General features: G+C 52.1%; 1 protein-coding gene across 1 annotated transcript in view; it reads right to left on the reverse strand.

Annotated features, from left to right (window-relative positions):
• Positions 1–22,139, reverse strand: part of Cngb1 (cyclic nucleotide gated channel subunit beta 1) — a 69,767-nt gene that overhangs the window by 2,075 nt on the left and 45,553 nt on the right. Inside the window, 12 exon segments of the mRNA XM_010617236.3 lie at positions 3–76; positions 2,760–2,976; positions 7,439–7,585; positions 7,799–7,917; positions 10,102–10,185; positions 10,278–10,375; positions 11,834–11,993; positions 13,310–13,451; positions 17,085–17,207; positions 18,051–18,115; positions 20,333–20,419; positions 20,851–20,901. Of these exon segments, the coding sequence (XP_010615538.3) occupies positions 3–76; positions 2,760–2,976; positions 7,439–7,585; positions 7,799–7,917; positions 10,102–10,185; positions 10,278–10,375; positions 11,834–11,993; positions 13,310–13,451; positions 17,085–17,207; positions 18,051–18,115; positions 20,333–20,419; positions 20,851–20,901 (1,367 nt within the window).

Below are 22,139 nucleotides of genomic sequence, written 5' to 3' on the forward strand. Positions count from 1 at the left end.
GGAGGGGCTCCTGGGACTCCTGGGGCGCGGGCTGGTCCGGGGCGGACCCCGCTGCAGCTTCCTGTGCGCTCTTGGCCTGAAATCCAGGAAGGTTGACTGGTGAAACATAGAACGTCCAGGGGTCTTGTACACCTACCTGTTTCCGTGTTTTTAATTTTTTTTCTATATTGTGGATTGAATCCAAGGTCTTCGCACTGAGCTATAACCTCAGGCTTTTTAAAATTTTTTGAATTTTTGAGACAGACTCTAAGTCACCAAATTGCACAGGCTAGGCTGGAACTTGGAATCCTCCTGCCTCAGCCTTCCAGAGCTCTGGAATTACAGCCGGGCCTGGTTTGTGTCCATCTTCTTGCACTCCCAAAGAGGAAGCCAACAGCGTGCCAGGGGTAAAAATCTGCTGGATTGGGGCAGCAGCATCAGGGTTATTTTGGAGAAGCAGAATAAATGGTGGGAAGTTTAAGGACGAAAAGGCCCAGCTGGGCTTTGTGGGAAGTCTTGGGGGTGTTTGCTGGTTCAGGTGAGTGGTAAGGCCAGTTGTCTGTTCAGGGGCAGAGTCCCTGCCCTGAGCTCTCTAGGGAGGTGACCACAAAGGAGAGCCCAGGGAGGCTTCCAAGGCTGACGCCCACTCATGTAATCAGGGATGGGCGGTCCTGAAGTGAGTGAGAAAAACTCTAAGCACCTAGGGTGAAGGGTGACACAGGCAGGGTCCCAACGGTTGAGGTCCTCTGGGGAGAAGTGGGCTTAGATGCCACTGGTGTCCGGCTGAGCCCAGGAGGCAGCTGCAGCCTGTAGCTTGTGCCTCACAGAGGTCAGGTCTGTGGCAGCAGGAAACTTGGCAAGGAAACCAAACCTTCATGGACCCTTGCGGTCCCACCTGCCCTGTCCGACCCCGTCTCTGCTCAGAAGGTGCTGGAGGAGGAGCAGCACCCAGAGGACCAGGCAGAGTGGCCTTGGCTGTGAATGTAAAGGGAGGGCAGGCAGCGCGTGAGGAGAAATCCCTGCAGTTTGTGTAAACTGCAGGCTGCTGCGGGGAGGAGATCCCTAGAACTCGGGACAACTCTGGGGATTCGCTGCTCCCTCTATCTCCGGCTTCTGTGTGTCTTCACACACCTGTTCCATTCTGTCCTGCATGCCCCAGACTCTGATAAGTGTCTTCCAGGGCAGGATGTTTGCATAGGTCTGGGAGCATCCTGCTATAAACAGAACCAAACTATGATGGGAAAGCTAGAAAAGTGCTTTGCCATGTTGAAAATGCCTGCTTGTTCTAAGTGGCCAGGGAAATGGCTTTTATTGGAATACTCAGGCAAATTTAATTCACATCTCTGTGATTAGCAACACTTAACAAACCCATCTCAGCTACAGCCTTTCATTGTTCTGAGAGTACACTTTTGGTGGGAGGAGGTATTACAGACAAGGTCTCACTGTGTGGTTCAGACTGGCCTTGAACTCACAATGTAGGCCAGACCCACCTCAAACTCTCAGCCGTCCTGCCTGGGCCTCCCGAGTGTCGGGATCTATAGGCAAGTTACCACACCAGGTGTGCAATCACTCTTGGAGCTCAGTCCATTATCCACACAGAGGCCAGCACTGCAGACCCCAAACTCCTGGCTCAAGCTTGACCTTGACAGTCGGCAAGCCAAGCAATCGTGGCTTCCTCGGTCTGGGGCCAGTGGTGGGCAGACCTGGAAACCATCTGGAAATCTCAAGAGGTTTGGGTATCACCAGACTCTTGCTGTCCAGTGACTCTGGATGGGTCTCCTGGACTCCACTGACACCAGCTTGTACGGAGGCTGGGTTCACTGGCCTCCTTTGAATTCTGTCACCTAGATTGATACCTGTTCCTCCAAACAGCCCTGTCCCTGAACACTTGCCTGTCCCCAACGCCCTCCTCGCCTCGCCTCCCTAAAGGACAGTCATGAACAGATATAATTAGTGCAATTATTCTAATTGGCATTCTTGGCTTTAGTCACAGAATAAAGTCCCAGAACTAATTTTGATAATATTCCCGTTAGAGTTGCGGGGGTGGGGGTAGTTGGCTCTGTGCCTGGCTGTGGGATTTTTCCCTTCAAATCTTTTAAATTGTCACAGACACAGTATTAAATAGAACGGCGCTGCTGTGGGAGGAGGACACTCCCTGCCCGCACCCTCTCCTCTGAGCTCTGCAACAGCATGGGGACTCTGGTCAGGGATCCGCCCCTCCCCACTCAGTCCGGGGATGGGCACATGACCCATGTGACCAGGCCTCCCAAAGCCAGGACGTCGCTTGGCCACACTGAATGGCTCAGGAATTGGCAGGAATCTCTGGGAACAGATGCTTTCTGTTGGACTTGCTACCCCAGGAGGATGTAATCGAGGAGGCCTGCCTGAAAGTGGTGCCATCATCAAAGAAGCAGAGATGCAAGATGACAGACTGGGAAACAACTAGCCCTAGTAGCCACATTTGGGCTTTTGTTGGTACACTGTCTCTGTGCTGGTGAGGATGGAGTCCAGGCAAGGCTGGCCTGTGCTAGGCAAGTGATCTGCCCTGAACTGCACCCCAGCCTGCTGGACTTCTGGATCCTGAACTTGTCAACCATTTGACCCCCACTTCCTTGTTTTCTCAAGCTAATTTGAGCTTGTGCTCTGTCACTTGCAATTATGTAAGTCCTGCCTGATACAAAGCAGGGGGGAAACGTCCCTAACACTGCAGCTCGCTCTCAGAGGTCCCTCAGCCTCCCTACCCTGAAAGGGACAGGATGGCAGGGTCCCCACCGTATTACCTGCTCCAGCAACTGCTGCTGCCTGGCAGCCGCCTCCAGCGCAGCCAGTTCCTTGAGTCGGGCCCGGAGGTGGGCAAGCTTGCCGCCTTTGCCCCTCTTGCCCATCTTCCCTGCTGCAGCCAGGGCCGCATTGAAGAGCTTGGGGGTGCCCGCCCGTGGCGGCAGGATGAGCACGCTCTTCTCCTCCTTGGGCTTGTTGTTGTTCCTCAGCATGCGCCTGGAAGACAGCAGCCCTGGTATCAGGAGTGCCCTCTGCGGGGAGAGCTGCATCCACAGACCCCGCTACGCAGAGCTGGGTGGTGAGGGTGGCTGTGGCTGATAGGTCTACGCAGACAAACTATAACGAGGTGGGTCTCCTCACTGCACCTACCAGATGAGTACACTGAGGCTCAGAGAGGCTGAGTACCTCTTCTGAGGCCACACAGGACAAACTGAAGGGCGCTGCCTTGGCTGAGTATTTCCCGCAGGCTTCATGCACTGAGAGCGTGGTCCCCAGTGTGCTGGGGCTGGGAAGTGGTGGGGTCACTGAGGGTGCAGCCTGCAGAAGACACTGGTGTGGTTCTCTAGCTTCCTGTCTTGCCAGGTGATCTCCCTGTCCAGTGTACTCCCACTACCATGTGCTGTGGGGCCCTGAAGCCAGCGCCAGTACCATGCACCTCCCCTCCACAACCGTGAGCCGAACAAACCTCTTTTCTTTATAAAGGACCCAGCCTTGGGTATTTCTTTTCTGTCTCCTCTGTCTTTCCTCCCTCCCTGCTTGGAATCAGACCTAGGCTCTGGCACACACTAGCCAAGCCTCTAGTGCTGAGTATACCTCCAGCCCCAGGTACTTAAATATATGGAATCAGAAATGGGAAGCCTGAGTGCAAACACATCCAAAGTCCCACTCCATCGTCCTTTCCCCAGGGTCACCAATGTCAGCACTGAGTGTCTGAGTCCTTCATAGACACCCCGGGCCCCCCAGTACCCTGCCTGAGGCTCTGGCCTCAGTGTGGGCCCCTCCCCTACAGAGTGAATGCGACACTCTGGATAGGCACTTACGCTTAATTAAGAGGATATACGAAGGGTGGGAGCCAGCCCCAAGTGTGTAGCCACAGAGGACCATGGCCACTGCCTGCTGGCCTTGATGAAGCAGCCAGCCATGCTGCGGGAGTCCAGGGAGCAAGAGCCAGGGCACTGGGCAGCGAGGGCTGAGGTGCCCATCCCACGGCCCCAGATTCCGCCAGCACCATGTGGTCCTGGGAACTGGTCCTTTCCCCATGAAGACTTCAGATGAGTCCCTTCTCGATGACAGCTCAGTGATAGCCAAGGGTCTGGACCCTGCGGAGGGTTCAGCTACACTTCTGTGCCACAGAAACTGAGATAACAGATGTGCGTGGTTTCAAGGTACTAAATTTGTAGTGACATTGTTATGTGGCCGTGGATAACTAAAACCCATCTCCGTTCTCAGCAAAGCCTCAGCACAATCCTTACAAGTAGTCTTACTATTCATGCTCATCTCTGAAATGAGGGCACAGAAGTCCGGAGGGGGTGAGTAACTTTCCGAAGGCCACACAGGTAGGAAATGGCACAGCTGGAATTCAAACTCACACTTCTGACCCTAGCACCACAGATCTTGATGTTACAAGGCAACATGATAGCCACTGCCTTCTTAGATGCAGACAATAATTCTGTGACATAGAAAGGACTGGGATCACTGTGGCCCTGACAGCTGGGAAACTGAGACACAAGCACAAGGGAGCAACATGCCCAAGGTTGTCAGAAAGCAGGAGAGGCAGAATCACAACCCAAATCCACTGCGATGTACCGCTCTGTGTTTCTAAATCAGGACACAATTTTCCATCAAGACAGCCCCCACTTTTCACAGGGAATTTTTTGTTGTTGTTGTACTATGAATATGTGATGAGCAGTTTGGCTCCAGGACAAATGAATTTTGTCTGCAAATCTAATGGCCTAGACTGCTAATTGGCAAATTCATTCATCAGGGTTCCCGGGGAACTTGTTTGTTTAAACGTGAGCCCATTACCAGCTGCTTATCTAATCAGAGGCAATGGGCTTAACTTTCACAGATTGATATTAATTATGGGAGATTTGCATTTTCTTGCAGAGTTCCCCAGGAGAACACAAACATGGTAATTCATCAGAGGCCCCTTAGACACCGGCCTGCTCTGTCACCTGTGTGGTTGGAGTCCATAATTCATGATGTGACAGTTGCAGGAAGGCTCCACGTGGGGCGTGGGGCTGAAATGAGACAAAAGCATTGTCCATGGGGCCTCGGCTGTTGCTAATGGCTGTCACTGTTCTGAAACACTGAGCTGGCTTCTGGGACGTTTCCTAAGGAATATTAAAGAGACTCCTCTCCATTTTTATTTTATTTTTAATTTGTTTGTTTGGACACAAGATGTCACCGCGTAGTCCAGGCTGGCCCTAATCTCACGGTGATCCTCCTGCCTCAGTCTCCCAAGTGCTGGGATTACAGGTGTGCTATAACACCACACCTGGCTTTCCCTTTCAGTTTTAGATGATAAACACTTCTCTATTAGGATCCTGCATTGCTCCAGAGAAAGGACCAGGCGAAAAACCTTTTCATCTCCTCTCTTGGAGTGGTGAAGCCAGAAAATGAAGCACTGTGCTTTTGGGGGATTCAGCTCCCTATTTTTAAAGGGAGGATCTTGGACAGAATCTCATGAGGGGAGATGGCCTCCACAATTCAGATGTCCCCAGTCCCTGTCTTTCTTCTGATGCACAGAACTCACCCTCGAACCCCACCCTCAGTGTTAGGGGTTTGTGCACTGCCTTGGGGGCTTTGCAGGCTCCCAGCTAATCCAGATAGGGGGCAGAAATAGGACAGGGATCTGGTGGCAGTTTTCAGACATAAGCAGCTGAATCTGGTAATTTGCTGTAACTGTCTCCGGTAAGATCCTTGCAAACATGGAGTTAGCAAAGCCAGGACCACCACTCCTAGGGACACACCGGTGAGGTTCCTATAGGCCTGCACAGCAGTCTTGCCCAACTCACCAGGGCCTAATCTGGCCCTGTGCATGCTTCCGGCCCAAGACTTCTCCTTTCATGTACATAGTTAAGTCATTAACATTGAGATTTCTTTTTTTTTCTCCTTCTCTGTGTCTCTCTGTCTCTCTCTCTGACATATATATACATGCATGCATACATGCATATGGCTATAATTCACATTCATGCACACAGGTGTGTACATGGGTGTTGCTTAGTGCTGCCCATGGGGGAGATCCAGGAGCACACCCAGCAATCCTAGGTGAGCATTCCCAGGACTCAGATCTTTTTTTCAAAGGACAATTTGTAGCTGCAGGTAGCTCAGGGATAGAGCACATCCTTAGCCTGTGGTTCAATCTCCAGTACCCCCCACACCCATGGAAGGAATCATGCTCCTTGGAGAAAATGGCCCTTTCCTGGGACTTGGCAGGGAAAGCACGAAATGCACGTTTTGCTCCTTGTGGAAGAACAAAAGCGCTGGAAGTTGATGACACTCAGAAAAGGGCAACAAGAGTCAGTATGAAGAGGTGCCCAGTGGCCAACCTGGGAAAATCAGAGGATCAAAATAGTGACTTTAGCCAGATGTGTTGGCACAGGCCTGTAACCCCAGCACTATGGGAGGCTGAGGCAGGAGGATGATAAATTCAAACCAAGCCTGAGCAACTAAGTGACTTAGGGAGCCCTTGTCTAAAATAAAAAGTAAAATTAAATGGGGCTGGGGACGTAGCTCAGTGTGAAGGCCCTCGTAGTAAAAAACAGAGAGAAGAGATATAGAGAGAGAGAGAGAGAGAGAGAGAGAGAGAGAGAGAGAAGAGAAACAGGATATTCGTGAAATAAATTCATGCTCATGTGAAGGATAAATGAACAAACCCTTCCTTAGAGGAGAATGCTAACCAGTAGACACAGAAGCAGAATTAGCATTTTGCAAACCTTATAGCAATCAGTGATTTAGTTTAGGAAACCATGAGCTGGTGCTAAAAGCAATGGGTAGAAGTTCAGCAGCAGATAGAACATGTATATAGTTCTGAAGTTACTCCCTTTGGAATTCATAATTAATTTACTTAATCATTTGTGTTGTTGTTTTGAGACAGGGTCTCAGTCCAGGCTGGCCTTGAACTTGCAGTGATCCTCCTGCCTCAGCCTGCCAAGTGCTGGGATTGCAGGTGTGCACGACCATGCCCATCTTATTTACTTAAGCATTACAAAGAGAAAAAATAGCAACTTATAGTGCAAAAGCCTTCACTATGAGATAGGAACTAAAAATCCTCAGCCCCGCATGCCCCTTGATCTGCTCACTGAGCAGGACGCGACAACACTTCCGATGGTTCCTGCTGAACACGAAGAGCCTGAGGTGATCACAAAAAAAGCAGCCGGCAAACCCGGACTGAAGGACAGTGTACCAAATGACTGGCCTGTATGCCTCAAAGACATGAAAGATAGAGACCATGGCTGCAGGGCACCCTGATGTAGTGCGCGACCCTAGACTTGACCCAGGGAAGAGAAAGGGAAAAACACAGGAGTAAGAGACACTGCTCGGACAACTGGCAAATGTGAGTCTGGCACATGGTGAGACCAGCTGAACGTCCTGATTCTGGGAAAGGTACTGTGGTTATATGAGAGGAAGCCCTTGTCCCTAGCATTGTTTTAAAATGAAAAAATAAATTACATACCTGGCCTTCTTCCGGAGTAACTTCTGAGACTCGGGATAATGCACCAAAATTTCGTTCAAGTCCTTCTTATCCAGAATGAAGAGGTTGGTGAAGCCGTGTGCCACCACATTGGCAGTGCGCCGATTCCCACCCCCAATGGCCAGCAGGCTGGGGGAGAAGGGAGGCTGTGAGACCCTACTTTGGAGCTCATTCATGCTGCTACCCAGTCTGCTCCCCTGGAGCCCGGTGGTGGCCCTGAGGCAGCGAGCGCCCAGACCTCCCTCCAGGGCAGCCAGTGCTGTAGCCCAGGGCCCAGACCCACCAGGCGGCCTCCCCCTCCCAGCCTGTGCCCCGGCCTCCTGCTACCCCAGCCCCTCTCACCTTATCTCTCCAAACACGGACCCGGCTTTCAGTGTCACCAGCACCGCCTTGCCATCAGGGCCCCCCAGGACCTGCACCTGGCCTGCCTGGATGATGTACATCTCGCGGCCAATCTCCCCCTGAAACAGAGGAGGCCTGAGCCCCTCCACCACCCCCAAGTGCCCTCAAAGCCAAGGACTGGGCCCAGACACCAGCAGCCCAGCAAGGAGGCACTAAGGCTGGGTCCCACCCTGCAGCTGAGATGGTCGCTTTCCTATCAGGGCTCAGTCTCCTTGCCTGGGGATGGGGAGAAGAGCAGCCCTTGTGCTGCGGTGTCATGCCACGGCAAGTGCCAGGCTGCCTGGGAGGTGCAGGGGCAATAGGTTCTGTGGATTCCCAACCACACCAGGGGTGGTGAACATCCATGTGCAGCCTCAGCCAGGAGCAGCCAGCACCTGCCAGCCGAGGCAGGGAGGCCCATGATGGTGAGGTCCCGCAGGTCAAAGCACTTCTCTGAGCCCTGTCCATGGTGGATCTGCTGCTTCAGTCTCCACAACCCGCAGGTTCTTTGCACTGAGCCACATTTCCAGGCTTTTTTTAAAGTTTTATTTTGAGAAAGGGTCTTGCTAAGTCATCAAGTTGCCCTGGCTGGTCTGGAACTTGCAATCCTCCTGCCTCAGCCTGCTGGATTGTACTTTTCTAAGGTCATAAAGTGAGGGTAAGGCAGAGTCAGGATTCTCATTGAGTCTGGTATGGCATTCATGGCTGTTACAGGTTGAATCGTGCCCCATTCCCAATCTACATTTTGAAACACCGATCCCCAGGACCTTAGAATGTGACCTGATTTGGTAACAGAGTTGTGGCAGATGTAATTAAGATAAGGCCACACTAGAACAAGGTGGGAGCCTAATCCAATCAATCCAATGGGTGTCCTCACAAAAAGAGAATTGGACACAGAGATAGGCATGGTAGGAGACATGGAAGAGACACAGAGAAGTTGGCCTAGGGCAGGCCAACAGGCGTGTAGTCTGGCGGCCCCACCAAATGCCCACAATGGCCGAGTCCCAAGGCAAATGAATGAACAGGAAGGAAGGGAGGGAGGGAGGATGGAGGAGCGTGTAGTCAGACTAGTACCAGCCTGCCACACACCTTCCAGTCTTCAGGCCCTTCCAGCCCCATCTGGCCTGCCACCTGTCAGGCACACCTGGCACGTTTAAATGCGTCCCCAGGACAGCAACCCAGTGACACAGCACCCCTCACACACGCACAACCAGTCCCCAGCCAGGAAGTGCCGTGGCTGCCTGCTTCCAGGTGCAGCCTGAAGCCTCACTCGCCAGCACCTCTGGTATCTCAGGGAAGTGTCAAGCAGAACCGGACAGCAGAGGGCGCTGCTCACACAGCCACAAGCGCTCACTTCAATTCACAGCCTCAACCTAGCCAATGTGCCAAGGCCGGAGCGGCCTCCTCTCACTGAGAGCAAACTGCATCACCACGCAGGTGATAGTGACAGCAGTCGTGCCAGCTCTGTGCCAAACTGTAGGCCTATCTATCTTATTCGGTCCTTCCAGACACTGAATAAGGCTACCCATATGAGGTAGACACTACCCATACGCACACTTCATCCAGGAGAAGAACAGGACTCAGAAAGAGCGAGCCACTTGCTCAGAGCTACACAGCTAGGAAGTGGTTCCCAGGTCCAGACAGATCACTCTGTTGTTCCCAAACCCAAGCCTCTAAGGCTGAAGCTTTAAGTTCTCAGCCATCTACGGCATCCTTTTCTCCCTCTTCCCCCAGTGCTCTGCTTGCAGAAACTTCAGTGCTACATACCCTATGGCCAGAGTCAGGGGCCCCCTTGGGCTGGGACTCCCAACTCTTACAGGGCCCACCTGGCCATCATCTTCCCCTGTACACACACCCAGCCTTACTGCCAGCTCCATATGAGAAGACTGAGCCCTGGGTTCCTGACCCCATTGACCTTGGTGTCACCCCGAATCTTGAAAGAAGGAAGCACAAAGGGCTGGATCTACCAGGGTACCGGTTTGCCAGGCACATGTGTTCTCCCCCGCCCCGTTTCCGAATGGGAAGAGGGAGACCCTGAGAGGATCCTCCATCCCTTCCCTGTGAACGGGCTCCTGTCCCGTCCCCGCCCCATCCCACGTGGGGAGAGCTGCAGGACTCTGTTTCACAGCCCGGTCCCCAGTCAGATGGACTCTCTGGCCAGTCCCTGCCTGGCACTGCAGCCCAGGGCGTCTCGGGCGCTCCCAGCCCCGCTCCGTGGGAGGAAGGCTGTGGCCTAACCAGCTCCCCTGGGCTCCGGCGCTCACCTTCTTGCACACGTAGTCATTGGGCAGGTAGACCACGGAGCGCAAGCGCTTCAGCATGTCGAAGATCATCTGCCGGTCACAGCCCTGCCCAGGGAGGAGAAGGGAAGGAGCCCCGTTAGAGGGCTATTCAGGCTTGGGGTCCCCAGAGTCCCAAAGGAGAGGGTGCCAGGGCGTACCTGAAAGAGCGCCACCTTGCTAACGATGTCATAGTTCACGTCGATGGCAAGGTCCAGCCGCATCTTGTCCGGAAGCTGCACCATCAACTCTGACTCATCTGTGAACAGGACCTGGAGGGTCAGAGCGGGGGCAGCCCAACCCTCACACACCTACAGCCCCGGCCACCTTCCCTGCTGTCCTGGATCCAGCACTTCACCTCCAGGTCTTTGTCAGTACGATCCCTTTGCCAGGAAAGCCTTACCCACTTCCCTAACTCCCAATCATTCTTCAAAACCCAGCACCAGTGTCACCTCTTCCAGGAAGCCTTTCCTGAACACTCCCAACACAGCCTCTGCACCAACGGTTCCAGGGCTGTAGCACTAGTTATCCCTTCATTGCCAATGTTGATGAAATGCACACACATACTAGTAAAACAACATTGGAAAGAACTAGGGTTTTTTTTGTTATATCCAACATGATACCCCCCCCACGCACCAGGGATGGAACTCTTTTGAGGTAGGCAAGGTGCCTGTGAGCTAAATCCCCAGCCCCTGAGCAAGAACTAGTTTATCTAGCACTTACCATGTGTAAGCCATGTGTGTGTGGTGGGGGTGGCTCTGAGTCCCACAACCACTTTGTCCAAGCCCTTGCTAGAGGATGTGTGGACCCAGTGTACAGTTCCTCAGGTGGAGACCTTCCAAGGCTCCTGTGAGGACCCCTGAGTGTCACCTGCAGCAACACACTGTGTGTGTGTGTGTGTGTGTGTACACATGCCTGGTACTGGGAATGGAACACAGGGCTTTCACACTGAGCTACATCCCCAGGCTTTTTAAAAATTTTTGTATTTTGAGACAGGACCTCACTAAACAGTCTGGGCTCAAACTTTCAATCCTCCTGCCTCGGCCTTCAGTGCTGTGGTTATAGCCTGGCCTTCACAGACCATGCCTGACCTTTAAATCAACTCTTTTTTCTTAAAATTTTTCTTTTTAGTGGTGCTGGGAATTGAGCCCAGGGCCTTGCAGATGCTAGGCAAGGGCTCTACATCTGAGCTACATTCCCAGCACTTTGTGTGCCTGATTTTTACAAATATTATTTAATTTAGTCCTCTCCACAACCCAAGGAGGCTCACTCCTCCAACCCCTCTTACAGACCAGCGGGGGCATTGGCTTGCCTGGCGCCATCCAGGGAGATGGAAGGAGAATGTGCCCAGACTGCGGGGCCTCAGAGCCCGTGCAGGGGAGCGGGGCCATGTCCCTGGTGCTCCCCACGGGGTGTAGGTGCTATGACAGAGGAAAGGAGGGAAGAGAAGAAGCTAGGGAGGGACTTCTCCTTCCTGATTCAAACTTCAGCTTTGCTCTCCGGTGGGGCAGTGTCTCAAGGTGCACTGAGATGGGAGCCCAGGAGACAGGCCCGCAAGTCTTCAGGAGTGTCATGACGGCCCAGCTTGGGGCACCTCCCAGGCCTCTTCAGGTCCCTCTCACGTGAGCTTTGGGGCTGCAGCCAAGGGAGGGCCCAGTGCTTGGGCCTCAGAGACACAGGACAAGGGAAGAAACAGAAGGCATGGGGGGGGTCTTACCCAGCATGCCTTGGGAGTGCCAGGTGTACTCATACCAGGTCTTGACGCGGTTCTGTACAGACCTGGGGATCTTGTAGAAGTTCATGTACTTCACTGTGCTGTCCATGCAGCTGCGATAGTAGGTCTGTCCCGCAGTGGCCGCCCCTACCACATCTCTCATCTGGGGCAGGACAGGAAGCAAGTTTTGGAATGCGTCACTTTACCTAGATAGGGGCACATGCTCATGGGGGCGGGCAGATGTCCACACACAGAGGTTTACTGGTAAGAAAAAGTCCTGCCTCCAGTAGGGAGCTATTGGTCTCTCCAGTGGCAGCAGATCCAGAGGGCCAGGCAAGCAGGGGACACCTCTGGGTGGGGCTGATTCTGGTACAGGGTGGCTTTGAGTGCCACAGCCACTTTGTCCAAGCCCTTGCTAGAGGATGTGTGGACCCAGTGTACAGTTCCTCAGGTGGGGGCCTTCCTAGGCCCCTGTGAGGACCCCTGAGCGTCACCTGCAGCATGCTGGAAACACAAGGGGTCTCTCCTGCCTTTCATTAAGCCATGCAGGCAAGCTTGCCAGGGCTCTCAAAAGGACTGACATTTTCAGTGGAAATGACCTCAGAGAGAGAGAGACAGGAGAGCTAGAACACCAGCGGCACCCCAGGCTTCCAATTCTCAGCCCAGCGCTCCTTCCCCGGCCATCTATCTGTTTTCCGGCTTCCCACTGCTTTGCACTTACAGCTGCAGTCCCTGTGCAGCACTTTCAATGTGATCCTTCCTGACCTATGATCCCGCAGCAGCACAACCCCTCAGAGCCCTCTAGGTGTGATATAGGCCTACATTCCTAAGAAAATACGACTTTAATACTGAAAAGCCTTAACTGCAAAGCAGTTCCTCTTTCTTCTCCCACTCAGTGGTGATCTTTCCAGGAACCAGGGCCACAGGGGTCCTCCCCGGCTGGGACATGGACACTGTGACCTTTCAGAAGCCAAGTCATCTCATGTTTTCTTGAAATTTAACTCTTGTAAGTGGGTGCTAAAACTGGGTTACATTTTTACCACTGAAGTATGAAATGAACTAGCACTAGGTTTGTTTTTTATCGAGTACTATGTTGATTAAACCATTAACATACTTGAAGTTATATTCTACAAATTCTACAATGTTGATTGAACTATTTGACAGTAACTACCATCAAGCGTAGCACTTTTTTTTTTCAGGTTTGGAATGAGGAAAACTGAAATTTTGAAAACTCTCCCTGGGGTAAAGACTGCTGAGAAAACCCTGTCCAGAAAAAGGAACGGGACTGTCCCCAGCAAGGCGTCTGCCTTCTGTCTTGTTACCTCTGCTTATCTGGGAGAGAAGTGGGTTCTGGAAATAAAAAACAGTGAACTAGGAAAGAAAAGTCCCAAGGCAACAGGCAGAAGGGCTGAAGCTTCTGGCAGCAGTGGGAGGGGCCCTGTGGGTGTGGGCTGGGACCCCAGGCTGAGTCCCAGCTACCTGTCCAATCATCACAGAGAAAGCGAAGACACCCGTGAAATAGTTCAACAGCTGGAAGACAATTTCAAAGAGCGTCTGGGGGTCGGGCAGCCCCCCGATGGTGATGAGGGTCTTCACAGCCCAGTAGTAGCAGCGAATGTAACTGGAGAGAGAAGAAGAAAGGGGCCTCCGTCATAACAGGACACTCTGCCGACCTCGGGCCGCCTGGCTCAGACCCTGTGATAGGTGTGCACCATGCAAAGAGGGACAGCTTACAGGCCTTATGCACAAACACCTGCCTCTCACACAGGCAGGGCAATTTGTCCCTGGCTATGCCCCACCCCTGCAGGGGCATGTGGTGATCCCAGAAGATATCCAGGAAGAGTTGGGGGAGAATAGACCAGTCCTGATGACAGCCCTCAATTTCCGCAGTTATTTCCTTTGCTATCCCCCATCATGCTGCTTACAGAAAGCAAGTGTTACAGTGTGTATCTAGATGTGCCCCCAAAGCCTCATGTGCTCATAGGTGGGGCTTTAGGGAGGAGATTAGATCACTGGGCCATGATGCTCGTCAGTGGATTAGTCTACTGAGTTGATAGCTAACAGTGATGTTGGGAAGTCAAGTCAGATTCGAGGCAGTAGGTCACTGGAGGCATGGCCTAGAAGGCTCCATCTCCCTCCCTCCTCCCTTGACCTGTCTCTCTGCTTCCCACCACCATGCCATGAGCTACTTGTCCTCTGCTGTGCTGCCCTGCCTTGGAGCCAGTGACTATGGACTGAATCTCTACAAACTGTAAACCAAGTAAACCTTTCTTCCTTTAACTGTGGGTGTCAGCTATTTTGTTCCAGCAATGAGAAAGTAACTAAGACAAAGAACAACATCAGAGCTGGAAGATCCTGTCAGTCCTCACATCTGCAGGTTTGCATTGGGAGATCCAATAAGCACAGGTGGAAAATGATTTTTGGGGGGAGTACTGGGGATTAAACTCGGGACCTTGTCTGTGTGAGCAGGCAGCGGCACCACTGAGCTAAATCCCTGACCCCTGGAAAATGATTTTTAAAAATTCTGTCTGTACTGAACAAGATATCTTCTCTGGTCAGTATTCCCTAAACAATACTGTGTAACAAGAATTTATGTAGCATTTGCATTGTACTAGGTATTGCAAATACTCTAAAGATAATTTAGTATAGGTACATGTGCATAAATTATATGAAAATACCGCATCATTCCCTACAAGGGCATGTGCAGCCTCAAATTTTGGCATCTCCTAGAACCAATCTCCTGTGGCCCCTGGGAGATACCTGTATCTTGAGTGACATCATCTCTGTCCCTTCCTCCTCGTCATCCATTTTCTAGGTAATGAAACTGAGCACCACACCAAGGGAAAGGGAACCCCCATGGTCACCAGCTTGCAGGTTCCAGAGCTGGGACTAGAACCAAGGTGCTGGCTGTTCCCCAACCCAGGCTCATGATTGATGGCGAAGGGAGGAATGGGTGCTGGGGGGTCCTGCTGTGTGGTAAATGGCACAGGAAATGCCCTGGGCTTGTCTAATCATCACAAAGCAGCAAGATCCCCTACACTGGTCCACACCTCCAGGCTGAGCCTAGAGGAGTGTGCCGAGTGCTGGTAGGAGGAAGCAGAGGTTGCTGGAGAATTAGAGGGTGGCTGTGCTTCTGACTGAATGTGGCTTTGGGCTTCAGGGCACCTCCTTGTCCTGTTTGTTGCCTGGAAATCTCAGGACAACACAAACCTGCCCAGTCAAGGCCCCATCATACCAGACCTGGACACCAGAGGGCGCACCAAGCAGCCCTCCTAGGGACTGAGCAGCCCCTAAACCTCCAGGCCCCTGGGCTGGGAAGCTGGGGCACCACGATTCAGGTGGCTGGGCCACCAACAGAGAGAGGACATAGGAGTGATGTCCACAAAGCTCTGGCTCCCCCTATGAGTTCCATCATTAGAGTAATCTTTCATCAGCATGGCACATCCTAGAGACCTCCCCAAAGTCTTGTGTCTTCCTGCTATGGCTCTGTGGGGACCTCCCTCCATGTCCCAGAGCCAGAGACCTCTGAAACCTGGTGGATGACCACGTCCTCTTCCTGCTTGCCATCCCTTCCCAGGGAATGGGTCCTTAGCTTGCCAGGGCACAAACCCCTTTGAGAATCAAAGGAAAGCCATGAAAATCTCCTTAGAAAAGCCAACATAGTCTCAGAATTTAGCTCCAAATTCGCAGGGGAGGATTTTAAACAGGAATAATACCCATTAATACACAGTTGACGTTCATCCTGTCTTCCGGATCCTATGTGGGTCTTACACCAGCAGCACAACTTGCCCTCAACAGCTGTGTACCAAGTGCTGTGTGGTCCCTTGTGGACACCCAGCTCTGGAGAGCAGGGTCTGAATTCCTTGAGGAAGCTGTTTGGCAACCTGTCTCTGCCTATGTTTCTAGAAACTTCCACAGGTCCCATCGCCTTCAGCCATACTGGGCTCTCAATCCTTGACTCTGTTATCTTGCAATTTTCTACCATTCCACTTTTAAATTTAATTTCATCATTTTGTTGTGTTTTGTTTTTGCAGGGCTATGGATAGAACCCAGGGCCTCATGTATGTGCTAGGCAAGAGCTCTACCACTAAGTGAGATACCCAGTTCCTTTTATTTTATTTAGAGACAGGATCTCTCCAAGTTGCCCAGGCTGGCCTCGAACTTGGGATCTTCCTGGTTAGCATCCCGAGTAGCTGAGATTACAGGCATTCCCCACCCTGCCCAGTAAAAACTTTTCACCTCTCTTCATGTGATTCCTTCCCTTGGTTCTCTGTCCCTTTTTTCCATCTCTCAAAGCCAAGACCAAGGCTAACTAGCTTAACTTTTGGTGAAATTGGCTACACCCATTCCCATTGCCCTCACACACACACCCCCCCAGGCACCAGGCACTACTCTTTTTCCCTGAGGTAGACCGTTCAGCAGTCAAGGCTCTGTAACCACACTGCTTGGGTCCCAGCTCTGTAACTATAAACTGTGTGATCTTGAGGGTTCACATCTGTCACTTCCTCTGTCATATGGGAAGAGTAGCAATAGCTATCATGTGACTGTTATTACTATGTTAAGTGTTTTGATGGGGCTGGTACATATTAATAGTAATAAGCGTTCTGCAAGGCTCATTGCTGTTGTGGTTGTTATTGTCACCACTGTATGATGTCTCATCTGTGGGAATGGCGAGTAGGTCCCTCTGGTTTGCCAGTTCCTCCATGACTGGCCCTGCCGGGGGAGCAGTGCAGAGAAGCACGCTCGGGCCCCTTTTCCATTGGCCTTGCCCCTGGGCTGGCAGAGTGTATGCATCTGCTCTCTGTATTTGCCAACCCTACAGGACTTTAGGATGCTGAGAGGATCTTGGTTTTTGCTTTTCGTTTTTTTGTTTGTTTGTTTGTTTTTTTAAAAAAAGTCTCACTATGCAGTTCAGGCTGGCCTTGAACTTACTACGTAGCATAGGCTGACCTCAAACTCACAGCGATACTCCTGCCTTGGCCTCCCGAGTGCTGGAATTACAAGTGTGTGCCACCATGCCTGGCTTTGTTGAAAGGATCTTTCCAGCAAGTCTCATTTGTATCTCTACCCTCTGCCCAGCACACAGCAGGTGCTCAGGAAGACATGGAGACTGAGCTGTTGAACCTTGTCATATCAGTGATTCCTTAGGAGCAAGGTAGCCTTGGCAACATGGTAGACTTCTGGCCAGGAGTCTTTATGCTATGAAGTATAAAGAGTAAGACCATCACCCAGGTATGGGAGGAAGGGAGCTCACCCATTTCCCACACCATCGTAAACCCAGTGAGTGGAGCCGATGCCCTGAAAGGCTGACGCCCAGTAGTAGAGACATGAGTTCAGGTGCAAGCTGTACAGCAGGTAGGCTGTGGTCCTGATGACCCTGCAGAGGAAGGAGCACGGACACAGACATGAGAGGGTGGGGATGACATCTTCTCCAGGGCCAGGACTGCAGGGAAGCAGCCAGTCCTCACCTGCCCTCAACCCCACCTCAGAGTTTCCCCCAGTGGGGCCGCACGATCCAGCTGTGATGCTCAGAGGGGTAGACACCCGGCCAGTCGGAAGCAGCAGCAGCTGGGCTGGCCCCATGGAATGTTCTTTAAAGCTGTGCCAGTTAGGGATGGTGGCACTCAGTCAGGACCTTGGGGCTGGAATTGGCCAGGGCGGCAGAACTACCTGCTCAGATGAATTCTAGGGTGGCAGTGGGGCCAGAGGAGAAATGTGTGGCCATGGGAAGAGCAGGCAGGGAACAGGGCGTGCAGAGAAGTGACAATGAAGCTATGCACCCCACGAGAGAGGTGCAGAGCTGCTGGGAGCTGTGCTCCCCTAGTGCAGCCTGACTGATCTTGTGCCCCACATTGGGTGTCTGTAAGAAGCCCCATGTTCTCATAAATGCTCCCTTCCATTGGAGCTAGGGTGAGGGCTTCAGTTCCCTGCACTGACCTCAAAATACTAGTGAACCTCTCCTGTCAACCTGTCACAATTAGGGGGAATAGGACACTCTTGATTCTCCGAAGAACAAACATCTCTTCAGAGGATGGGTGGAGCCAGGAAGAAGCCCAGCTCCGGGCTTCCGGCTTCCGCAGACAATGGGAAATGGAGGAGGGGGAGGTAAAAGGGGCAGAAATGAGTAGAGAGTGCCTCGTCCTGTGTGTGTACACTCGCATGCTGTGCACATGTGAGCATGTGTGTATGAGCACAAAACATGTGTACATGGGTGTCTCACCTGTAAACGTAGGCTTTGCTGAGGATGGCTTCCAGGCGGTTGTTAAACTCGAAGAAGGCCATGTACTGGGAGAAAGAGGAAGGCATCAGGGACAGCTGCTGTCTCAGGGGCACCCTGCCTTCACCTCCCTGTCCTCCCCAGGTGCTGAGGCCGAGGCCCTTCCTCCTGGAAGGGGGAGGAGATGAACAGCGAGTGTTCAAACCAAGGGTACTTAGCCCTTGGGCAGGGAGGGGCTGGACACCCCATTTAGGAATCTGATGACAGCCTTGGCCCGTCTTCACGACATTACGTATAATCTGTTCTTAGCCTTTGCTTATTATTTCTTGGGGACACCCAGACCTTCTGAATCCTATCATGAAACTTTTGGACGTACATAACATGCATCCCAGGTTAGGAGCCCTATTTTGAATGTTTATTCATAAAGAATAGAATTTTATAATGATATAGTTAATAACACCCACTTAAGTCCTTCAAAGGCTATGTGCAGTAATAAAAGTATAATGATAACTACTCTTCTTTATTGAGCTCCTGTATGATTGGCACCTCTTATACCTATCTTATTCCTTATTTACCTATGAGGTGTGTATTATCTTTTTTCCAGGGCTGGGGATCTTGCATGGTAGGCAAGCACCCACCAGTGAGCTACAGCCCAATCGCTGTCATCGTCCTTTGTCAGAGAGAAAACTAACACTCAGGCAAGTCTAGTAACTTTTCTGAAGCCCACACAGAGAACCGAGTCAACCTTTGAACCCAGATCAGACTCAATGCTGCCTGCAGTTTGCCTTATGCTATACCCTCTCTAGAGCTTGGTCTGCATTGAGTTGTTGATATTTGAAAACAATGAAGATTCCCTAAGGGAGTGATGGCGAACCTTTTAGAGCTTTCAGTGATGCAAACAGCCCACTGCCTTACATGTGCCACAGGTTGGCCACCACTGTCCGAAGGGATGTGTTAGCCATCATCCAAGTGTTTATTCTAACACCCATCCAGAGTTCACACTGGATGCAGAAAGACTACAGGCTTGGTCCCCTCACCTGAGGCTCAAAGGGTTGCATCCTCCAAGTTGTGCCAGATGTTAAACCGGTGAGTTTTGCCCACACACACCAACCCCCCATGAGGCATCTCACTTTCACATCTGGGATCAGTCTTGTCTGTGGGCCTAACTGTGGGCCTAACCTTTCTCACTCTGATGCTTGGCTCTAAAGCAGCTTCTGCAGCCCCCCTGGAGGCTGGCGTGCATCAGAGGAGAATGGTGCTGCTCAGTTTTCCTCTTCCTCCTGGTAGCTTCTGTGCTCAGTTCCAGCCAGATGTGCTTGCTTTTCATCTGGGCACCTGTAGTTTTTTCTAGCATTCTCTGCCCTATTTCTCCTATTGTGTTTACCACTTTTTTTATAAATTCCCTCACTTGCTGATTTTTGATAAAAGCACCAGACTTCAGCCAGGTATGTGGCACACCCCTGTAATCCCAGCACTCAGGAGGCTGAGACAGGAGGATCACTGTGAGTTTGAGGCCAGCTGGGGCTACATAGTGAGTTCAAGGCCAGCCTGAACTGCACAGTGAGACCCTGTCTCAAACAAAAAAACAACAACCCAAAACAGAACAAATCAAAACAAAAGCACCAGACATCATGTAAGGAGAAAGATGAGTTTAACCAGCTGGCCAACAAAATCCCTTTGGGGCTGTCTACCCTGAGCTCATGAAAGGACAGCAAAGGCTCCAGTGCACACTGTGCCTGGCAGACCCTCCCTGGGAGCCTGCTCCACCCCAGGAAAGGCAGAATAAACGTTGGGGTGACACCAAGCACTGGCCAGTGACCACTCCCGTAGTGGGCTGTGCACTCACACCCCTCCTTGGCACTTCCTTGATCCTGCGACCTTGGCTAATGCCAATCTGCCCATCTTTTAGGGCGAGACCGTCACAGAGCAGAAGCCCCCTCAAGCATCTCTGTAGCTACTGGGAGCTTCAAGTGGAGACAGATCGAGACTCTACTCCTTCCTCTCCGTGTGACTGGGACAAGCTGCTGAGCCTGCCTGCACCCCAGGCCCCTCATTTGCAGGACGTGGTAACAACGCTCACCTCCCGGGGTTTGGAGCTGCACTTGAAAAGCCCCTTGCTCCGCACCTAGCAGATGTGCCACAGATGCATGAGCCATTGGAATCCTTTTCCACTAAGAGGGGCTTGGAGTTTGAGCAGGGCCCCTGGGCCACCCCTTGCAGATACCTCCCTTTCCCCAGCTGCTCTGGAGGACTCGAAGGTGGCATGGAGGAGCTGCCAGTCTTACCTTTAAACAGCGGGGCAGGCGGAGGAGGGGGTTCATGCCGAATTTCAAGTAGAGGAAATCCAAGGGGAGGAGGCAGACCACATCCATCTGGAACCACAAGGGGACCGCACGGTGTATCAAACACATAACCACAAGGCTGAGCGTGGTTGAGGGCTGGGGCCCCACCTTCCAGGGACAGGGGAGGTCAGAATGTCCATGAAGGCCTCACGCTTGAGGCAAGGAGGTGCCCACCAAGAAGCCCACGTGGCTTCCAGGGCCACCTTGTCCACTCCAATGGCAGCTCTATTGCCATGACAATGGCCACTGTGCCCCCCAGAGGGAGGAGAAGGGAGCAGACCCAGAAAGGTCGTCTTTGAGGACTGCCCAGACCACATTGTTCTCAGGGATGAGCCTGTGGTTTACATCCACAGGAGCTCTCCCCGGCATCCCTCCAGATGGCAGGTACTGTGCCACGTGGGTCCCCAAGCACTCAGCTCCTGGGACCCCCCAGCCACTACACCTCTCATCCCAGCACACACCTTAAATCGGCGAGACTTCAGGTAGTTATTTCGCATATCCTTCTTATGTGTCTGGAAGAAGATGGAATGGTGACAGGGAGACGGTGTTAGAGCTTAAGCCCTGACTGGTGGGAAGGCACTGTGGAATTCCCCAAAGAACCCCTGCCCTTTCCTGTCAGAGTAGCCCCCAGCAGTGGAGCCAGAGTGGGCTCGCTGAGCTCCCGTGAAAGTCCCTCAGGTGACTGAAGCCCAGCGGGCTGGGCCCTGTCCAGGGTCACCAGCTAGATCCTGGTTGGTTGGATGGAAAGCGAGGGCCCTGAGGCTCACACTCTAGCGTGTAAGTCTTCCTGGGACCACATGCAATTTAACTCATCAAGCGCGCGCAACTGCTCTGATCAGACCCAGGAAGAGAATTCTTTCCTCTAAGTAATTCACGTTTTGTCTTTCGTTTGTTTTGTTTTTTGGTATGGGGAATTGAACTTGGGACCTTGCACTTGCAAGGCAGGCAGTGGAACCACTGAGCTCAATCCATGGCCCTTTTGTCTTGTTTTTGAGACAACATATTACCATCCTCCGGCCTCAGCCTCCTGAATGCTGATATTACAGGGATACACCACCACCTCTAGCTCTTCAAAGTCATTTCAGAAGCAAAACCTCAACTTGTCTGCACAAAGTAGAGCCTGTGCTGCCAATGTGGAATGCTTTTTGCTTTGCCACCCTGGGGACCTAACGCCAGCTCTCATGCCCCTGTACAAGTGCTCTACCCCTGAGCTCCATCCTCAGCCCTCAGTGGAATTTCAGAGAGTGGCTTGCTCAGGGAGGATGGGAACTATGCCAGCTGCTTTTGATAAGTCACAGTCAGGGTCTTGGTTTCCTCCCTGGTAAGTGGAGCCTGACTCAGGGCATGGAGTCACAGTGGCCCGAGCAACAGAGATCATCATACCCTTTTCAGGAGCCCCGGGATACAGTGATTACCAGCAGTTATGAGCCAAGCATGCTGCATGCATCATGTCAACCGATCCTCACACCACTGCTACCTGGTAGGAACTAGAACCAAACCGATTTTACAGACGAGACACTGAGCCTCAGAGAGGTGATCCAGCCAGGCCCACCTTCCCTAAAGCCCATTCACTGGACCACTTCTCCATCTTTCCCTCATCAGGTGGTCTAGAAACCATATGAACGATATCGATGTGCCTAATTTGAACTTATCAAAGGCATGTGAAGTAAGCAACCAGGCCACTGAACACGGGCGGCAGCTGCCCCTGAGATTTCGTTGTTTGCTTCTTTTGTCATCTGTCATAGCAGCA

The sequence above is a fragment of the Fukomys damarensis genome, unplaced genomic scaffold, assembly GCF_012274545.1.
Source record: "Fukomys damarensis isolate Sample0158 unplaced genomic scaffold, DMR_v1.0_HiC HiC_scaffold_32, whole genome shotgun sequence".
NCBI lineage: Eukaryota > Metazoa > Chordata > Mammalia > Rodentia > Bathyergidae > Fukomys > Fukomys damarensis.